An 8,299-nucleotide genomic window follows, 5' to 3' on the forward strand; every position below is an offset into this window, starting at 1 on the left:
AATATGAAGAACAGTAAAACCTAGAGGAACTTAGAAGAAGAGTAAAACCTAGAATAAGAAGAATAGTAAAAACAGTAATATGAGATTTAGAACAAGAAGATCAGTAAAACCTAGAAGAACATAGAAGAACACACTACCAGAAATGCGGTGATTAGCCACGGAAAAAACCGTGGCTAAAATCAAGAAATTCCATGGCGATTAAGCGTTAACAACGAATACATTTTCGTGGCTAACAAGGGCGATGCCTTTTCAGTTAGCCACGGTTTTCCGTCGGTTAGCCACAGTTTTATGACCCGTGGAGACATCTGAATAGCCACAATTTTTACGTTATTGGCCACAATCTAAACCGTGGCTAAATGACAACAGTGTAACCAACAAGTATAGCTTTGCCATAATTTTTTTGTGGCTAAAATTGGTAATATGGGCTTTTTTGCCACATTTTTTTCTGTGGCTAAACATTGTTGGGTTATTTAGCCACGGAAAATCCGTGGCTAATCATAAATGATAAATTAAAAAATATATATATATAATATATATAAGTAGTATAATTAAGATGCAACTTAGAACAAAATTATATCATACAAAATAAAAAAGATTAGCCATATCCATATAAGTAGTATTTTTAGTAATAAAAATATGAAATTTAAGTAACAATGTTGAAAAGCAAATATCCTGAAATAAATGAGTTTAAACTATTACAAAATCAAGTATTAGAATGTATCATTATTAGATCTCTAACGTCTTCATTGGAATACCTGCAAAAACATTCAAATAAGATTGTGTTATCTCTTAATTCATGAAAAAAAAAGTCCCAAGACATTATTTAAAATAATATTTTAATGTAGTTAAAAAAAAAAAGTAGAAATGCATACCCAATAAGGCTGGGTTTTTATTTTCATCTAGTGCTGAAAGAAAGGTTGAAAGAAGCAAATCAAACAAAGTATCCTTACATGAATAAGGAGATAAGGTAATAAGTTGAAGCACATATTAATGGTCTATAGAATACTGAGAGATGAATGGTGTCAGGATTGCATATATATGTATAAAATCAGAATCCGAAAGAGTCCATGCAGATTCAGACTTACCATGCTTGGATCTTCACTTCCTTGTGGCATGTCAGATTCGATATTGAGGTGGTTCAACTCCAAATTAAACTTCATGTTAGCTAGAGTTGATAAGTCCCCGTCACTTAATATCACCTGTTGACCAAAAACATGTCTTATGTTGACTAAATTTGACTGGTAAATCACAACCTAAGATTACCAATGTAAAAATCTATCACATATTGCTTGTTAAAATTAAACTCTGTTAAGAATGAAAGAAAACATTGTTCGAAAAGCAAAAATGCAAGCATTTGTATTCAGTATTCATGGATGAGTCATCAATTAAAGATTGGTTTTTGGTATACCTTGGAAGCTTCCACATGTGCAAGACATAATCCAACTAAGCCAACTCCTGAGCCAATCTGTTTCAAATTTTGAGGAAGTAAGACTCGGTGCAAGACAATTATAACATTTGAAAGCCTATATAGCTATCTTAAGGAAAGAAATGAAATTATCAAAATTTATAAACAGAAGGTGAAAATTCCAACAATGCAAAGGACTATACATGATCAAAAAACATCAAAATTGTTTCTAAATTCAACAAAATCGTAGTATATATATAATATAACTGACCTCAAAGCAAGATTTATTAGAAAACAACTTTGGATGAGAAAGTATTAACTCGGATAGAAACAGACTCGATGGCCATATGGAACACCTGCACAACCAAACCAGCACCAAACTTTACAAAGTTATTGCATTTATATAAACAGACCATGACCATCCATGAAATGTTGCAGTTGATATCAAAGGTCTTTTACCACAAGTATGAGCTTACCCTGTATCACCTTTAAGCATATTAAATAAAGTATCCTTACAATTTTTTAAGTTTTTTTACTGCCATCTCACTTCTATCGATCAATCTTCCCTGTAAACACATAGACTACTTCTTACCATTCTCGGAGCTTCATTCTTCCCTATACATCGAACTAAATCCTCTCTCATGGAGATAGTTTGAACTACACTGACTAACATTATTATGATCACAAAATAACACTCGTGTAAAAAGAAATATTCACAAAGATTAGGCTCTTAAAAAGGTTGAGTATATAGAAAATTACTTGTTTGAAGAATGGATGCTACCATAGTGATCTAAATGGTGGAACTTCTTCTTCTGAAGTGGTTTAGAATATACAGAGCTAAATGCATAAAGTCAGACTCAAAAGTAAGAAACACAAGAAATTCCAAGAAATGTAAACAACAACTCTTGTTTGATACCTTGCTATGGCTATAGGCATTACCAAAATAATGTTGATTTTAGGAATTTCAGCATATAAAAGAGAACTAAGGTCAATTAGGAATGTAATTAATCACAGTAGTACATACTTGTACTACTAAGTAGATAATTATATTTATGCATTTAAATTATACTTTATATCAGTAGTTCATTCTCTATACCACCAAAAGGATAGTAAAATAAATGAATAAAACATGCAAATCCAAGAAAACATGCAATGGTAATATTAATATCATGCCAATAGAAACAAGTTAAGCATCACAATGAATAAAATACAGAAGAAACCAATCACAAAAAAATAATACTTTCAAAAAATTGGTATGGACTAATGCTAATACCACAAACAAATGTTATAGATTGCCAAACACAAAATAGAAAATCCTACACATAACTAAATTAACTTTCTTAAACCATTTGATTGAACATTCCATATCAAACAGGCATATTGACATCTATCTTGTTGTTGCAATTATGAAATGTAGTCTCAATTCTTACATAATAGATGGAAACTGCACCTAAAAGATTAAGAAGCCTTTATTTGACCAAATCTGCAGAGATCCTTGGATTCAAATTCTAAAGGGTATATACATACACAATGCTTTTTCCTACCAGATATTGCTTGTCTTCCACAAAAAAATAAAGCTGAATTTAGAGAGAGAATTGTAAAAAGAAGAAGAAAAAAATAAAGTTCCAAACACACAAAGGATATGTACAGGAAAGGAGAAACCTCAACTTAGATTTATCCAAAATAAAAAACAAGAAAAGGTTAGGTTATTTCAAAATGAAACTAAATTCAAATATGTCAGAATTAGCCCCAATCAAAGAAAAATTAGAAAAAATAAAAGAAAGGAAAACAAACTATAGATAAAGCAGAGGAAGGAAGTGGCAGCAGCAGAAGGAAAGAGGCATGAGCAGAACCCGAAATGGATGCGTAGAGTACGCGCACAGTAAGATAATCTAGGCTCTACAAAGAAGGACGAGGGTTTCGCACTGAAGCAGGAGATTCGAGCAAGAACAAGAAGAAGGGATAACATACCAACCTACTGCTGTGATGGCGACAACAATAGTGACATTGAGACTATAAAGCAACGGCAGCGGCAGCGCAGACTCCAGTGGGCGATGGCAGAAACAACGCAGAGACTAATGGGGAAAGCACCGGCAGCGTAGAGAGAAGGGATAGCATCGACGAGATCAGTGAGGAGAACGGCATAGAGGGAGCGAAGGCAGCGACGACGACGAGATCAGAGGAGAACATCGCAGCAAGCCAACAAGGAGAGGTTCAAAATTGAAGGGTTTGATAACTGATTGGGAGAAAATAATCAAAGAAAAATAAAAAAGAACGTGGAGAACACCGCAATTTGCTACGGCGATGACTTTAGTGTCGCAAATTGCAAAGCCCAAGCGCAATTTAGCCACAGAGTCTGTTTTGGTAGCAAATTTGGGGCACGGTAATCTGACTTTGCTACTAACATGGATCCGTGGTAAATGTTCCGTGGCTAATGACCGTATTTGTGGTAGTGACAGTAAAACCTAGTTCTTCGATTTCGAAATCAGAAACAGAAATCTGGAAAATCTACAACATGAGTAAAACAGTAACGTACCTTGAATAATATTTCTTCGTTTTTTTTCGAGATTGTTGTTGGAGAGTTCTATCTTTTGTTGATGGTTTCTGCTAATCTTCGCGACGAGTTCGAACGTCTCTTCAGTTTGGAATGTTCCTCGAAACTTGACTGTTTGTGTTTTCTTTGAAGGAGAAGAGGAAGAGTGAGCCATAACGAGCGTTTTTTTCGAAGCGTAACCATTGAGTGATGCGCGTGGGATTGACGCTCCATTCAAAGAGAATGAATGCGCGTGGATTATTTTTGAACTGGACCAACTTGTAAGGCTTGTAAGCCTTATTTGCTTGTATGTATAGCAGGACCCTAAATAATTATCTAAAAAATAATATAATTATACAATTTTATATTATCAATACATTAAAATTAAATTTTATTTAAATTTGTATTTTTTCAATAATTTTTAAGTAATTTTGAGTAATTACAATTTATTTTAATATAAATCGCATAAACACTAACTTATTTTTAACCAAAATTAATTTTACAAAATCAATTTCACCAAACAACTACGTATAAACTTCAATCCAATAGCACTTGTTTTAGTTTCGTATAATATTTGTGAGTGGAGGTTGCGTGAGGTTTCCCTAATCTTTGGGTAATTGGCAAACCCTCGCAATTACAAGTTATTCATTCATGGCGGCCTCTTCTTCTCTCTCTTCCTCTTCCTCCTCCGACGACTCCCACCGCCGCAGGCGTCACCACCGCTCTCGCCGTGACCGCGACAAAGAATCCCTCAAGATCCAAAAGAAGACAAAGTCTCATTCCAAACGACGCCGCAGGCACCACCACTCCTCCGACTCCGATTCCTATTCTTCCGATTCCGTCTCTGATTACTCCAGGTTCCTCTTCAATCCCTTAGTTGAGTCCCTTTCCATCAATTATGTGGTCGATCTGTACATAGTGTCGTTTTGATACAGTTTTGACTTCGCATATGTTCTACGGTTCATGAATCTCGATTAGTGTTGTTTTCTGGAAAATATTTTATGTAGTTCAATTCGAATCTCAGTATATTATCGCCGAACATGGTTGATACTTTTTAACGATCGTGTATAAGAGCTGTTTCGAATTATTATTGGGAATGGATCCTGTCAATTGTAAAAAAAATTGAGAGTGGAAAGTTTGATCTTTAACCCTTGGTTGCTCTCTCTCATATTTATTTTTGGTCTCACTTATAAAATTAATGGTGAGAGATTACATTTTAATAAAAGTGTTGGCCCTCTAGACTTTTTCAATATGGAAATAGTTAATTAGAGCTTTCGCTCTGCTTTATGTTTACAGAATGAACTTTTTCTTTGGTACATGGAAGTTGGAAGTGATATTTCTGGAATGGAACCATGATTGTAGCTGATGAAATTTGAAAATGAAAATGTATCTGATAATTGATATCATTAAAATTGACAAAGCACTCTACCTGTCTTTTGGTCAAGTGGCAATTGACGAGCATGGTGTCCCATTGTCCCCTTTAGCACGTTTGTTTTTCCACTATTCTGATCTTATATTATTCTTTTGTTCATGTTGTAGTGTCTCTCTTGTCCTAATGATTAGGAAACCTAGTTTTGTTGTAATGTCTAATGATGTTGATAAAGTGTATTGAATTATGAAACTCAATAATTTGCAAGAGTAGTACAATGGAGTGTTGCGCTGTGGTTGAATATTGATCTGTGCCATTGATGTTAATAATTCAATACATGTATTAGTCTGGTTTATGTTATAAAATATTGTTCCTTTTGTTAAATTACTACAGGAGTGAGAGTTCTGATTGTGAGCATGAATCGTCTCACCGTTCAAAGAGGCACAAAAAGAATGACAAACCAAAAAAGGTTATTTGTTGGTACTGCAGTTTTTTTCCCTGTTTATTACCTTGCCTATTCTTCTCACTTTCTTCTTCTATCTAGAGTAAGGAAAAGGATCGAAGTAAAAGCCATCACCATAAGCGGCAGAAGCATAAAGTAAAAGAGGTTGGTCACCTTCTTACTGTGTACAAAAGAAGAGCGTTTCATATGTTGGGCTTAAATATTTTATATTCTAGATGTTTGAAGTTTCTAACTCAAATACTTATATTGAAGTATCTAGTATGTAGGAGAACTTAAGTAAGACAAACCACTAGTTTTTTTTATTCAGAACCATAAGTATACTTGCCTTACTTATTGCTAATTGGCAACTTTCGGAGGTTTGCTATTTGGATACATTACGTGTCAACTTCAGATGTTCATATTACTGAGCCTTGCTATCCATAAAATTCATTTTCCCTGGCTTCTAAATTTTGATTATACACTGTTGGCCCTTAACTAGAAATGCATGCAGAGAGCAGAGAATGATCATTGATTTGCCATGAACATTGAGAATTTTTTCCAAATTCATAGAAAAGATTTATACATTCTAGTCTGAGATGCTTATGATACCTTCTGCCTATTTTATGCATTGGCTCTTTGAAATTGGAGCTGGGATCTGTGACATGTTTTGGTGCTTGATTGTCTTGGATGTTGGTTATTGGTCGGGTTTGTCCTGGCAATGGGAGCTCTATATAGAAGAAGAATAGTGAGAGGAGCAGCAGCCCTGTGCAGCTTTCCAAGGTATCTCCGCTAAAAGCTAAAATTTCATTTCTCTTACTAGACTATATGGTTATTTTTGTTACTAAATCTCTTATACCTGATACAGTTTTTAGGGCGTGACAAAGATGATGGAGTTCGTCGTAGTGCTGTATCTGGCAAGAAGGTATTGATGCAACTGCTCCTTGTTTATGTTATTCTTATTATGGATAATAGTAACAGTAAGCTTGTATCTCTCTTTTTTCCTTATATCTTCAGATTCTTCTGAAACTTGATAAATCAAAGGAAGATAAGGCGGCTGAAAGCAGGAGAAATGAACTGCTGAACTTCTTGAATGCTAGTTTTGATTAGCGTTTGAGGGTGAAGGTATGGATTTGTTTGGGGATACAAGGTAGTTAACGAAGAACCAACCAAGCTTACCTGGGTGCCTAAAATATCTTGCCATTTTGAGAACCAAGTAGCCTACGATCTAGGATGGGAGTGAAAAATGAGTGAATGGTGAAAGGGTGGAATTCATTTAAATTACAATTGAATGAAATTTTGTTCAACATGTATGGTTCCGGATCAATGGATCGACATTTGTATTCTTTTCCTGTTCCGGACATGTTCCATCTTCCCCATACCATGACAGGAAAACTATAAAATTATTAGTAGAAAATTATAAAATGTTATTGATATAAGGCTTAATCAGTTAATCGTGTGAGTCTAAAACAAATTAAATGATCTTTATTGGATTTTGCAGGAAATTTACGGCAGTTCATTTTCACACATTTTGTTACCCCTATTGGCTATTATTGCAAGATCAATAAACATTAAACAATGGATATATGAGATAAGAAAATGATTTTTACTGTTATGCGTGTATAGAAAGAAAAAGAAAAAAGAAATGTTAGTTTTACCTATAAAAGCATATCAAATTATAAACTCGTGAGATCTCTGTGCAAGAGTTAACATTTACTATTTTGGGTTAATACTCAAAATCGTAAGATCACCCGTTTTTTATTTTTGTTCTCGAATTATTTTTTTAATTAAATTAGTCTCTGAATGAATATTTTTAAATCACGTTCGTCCTTCTGTTAATTTCGTGACGTTGCCGTTAAAAATCTGCTGATCTGGAACGTGAGCTGCAGCCCATCCTACTAAACAGTGTCGTTTTGCACTTTAAAAGTATGCAAGTTGTGGAACGCCACCATTGAGAGTAGAGAGTGTAATATTTTGCACTTTGTCTCCTGAACAAGTCCTCATTTGTTCTTTTTCACTCTCGCAGTAACTCTCTGTTTCTTTGACCCATAAACTACCATCACGAAGACGAAAAAAACCGTGCCGTCGTCCGCAACCATTAGAGTAGTTGTGGAGCATTATTCGTGCGTCAGTTCTGGAGCTTGGTGGGAATCTTGAAGGCAACAACACAGCATTGTTTCTGCGTTCGACGTGAGAGGTAAAATTTTTGTATCTTGTAAAAAAAATTGGTAACACTATGTAAACCCTTAGTTTCCCCATTATATGATTGAGTCATGGTGAAGAATCTGTTAGTGACTTAGTGCATAGGGTTTAGGGTTTCATCCCAGGGTTTGGCTTATGATCGGTTATATGGGTAACAATGGCAAGACTCTATTTTTGTGGCTTCGAAAAATAATACCTATTGTTTGTGTTAATGAAGTAATGGTTACCGGTTTAGTTGTTGTGTTGGTGATGAGTTAGTATTATGCATGTTCTGTATTAATTTTTGATAGGGTTTGGAGGCATTGATAGTCTTAGATGGCTTGCTATATTGACATTTTTTCTTAATATTGT

The 8,299-nt window shown here is 34.6% G+C and overlaps 1 protein-coding gene and 1 long non-coding RNA gene across 2 annotated transcripts; one reads left to right on the top strand and one right to left on the bottom strand.

Annotated features, from left to right (window-relative positions):
• Positions 1-987: 987 nt before the first annotated feature.
• LOC112758676 (uncharacterized) lies at positions 988-1,762 on the bottom strand. The gene is made up of 3 exons (XR_003179790.2): positions 1,677-1,762; positions 1,409-1,465; positions 988-1,199 (listed from the first exon to the last, which is right to left on the bottom strand). It is a non-coding gene; the product is annotated as an uncharacterized lncRNA (long non-coding RNA).
• A 2,661-nt stretch (positions 1,763-4,423) lies between these two features.
• LOC112758087 (uncharacterized) lies at positions 4,424-7,200 on the top strand. The gene is made up of 6 exons (XM_025806663.3): positions 4,424-4,795; positions 5,701-5,776; positions 5,852-5,914; positions 6,485-6,529; positions 6,615-6,671; positions 6,764-7,200. The coding sequence occupies exons 1-6, from the start codon at positions 4,590-4,592 to the stop codon at positions 6,854-6,856; spliced, it is 540 nt and encodes a 179-aa protein (XP_025662448.1). The 5' UTR covers positions 4,424-4,589; the 3' UTR covers positions 6,857-7,200.
• Positions 7,201-8,299: the final 1,099 nt, after the last annotated feature.

This window comes from Arachis hypogaea, chromosome 16 (assembly GCF_003086295.3).
Source record: "Arachis hypogaea cultivar Tifrunner chromosome 16, arahy.Tifrunner.gnm2.J5K5, whole genome shotgun sequence".
In the NCBI taxonomy this organism is placed as follows: Eukaryota; Viridiplantae; Streptophyta; class Magnoliopsida; order Fabales; family Fabaceae; genus Arachis; species Arachis hypogaea.

Bases quoted from the DNA above. Each gene is read 5' to 3' on its own strand.
- LOC112758087 (XM_025806663.3), top strand. From the start codon at position 4,590: ATGGCGGCCTCTTCTTCTCTCTCTTCCTCTTCCTCCTCCGACGACTCC. The intron at 4,796-5,700 runs GTTCCTCTTCAA...AAATTACTACAG, and splicing joins TCCGTCTCTGATTACTCCAG to GAGTGAGAGTTCTGATTGTG. The intron at 5,915-6,484 runs GTTGGTCACCTT...AGCTCTATATAG, and splicing joins AGAAGCATAAAGTAAAAGAG to AAGAAGAATAGTGAGAGGAG.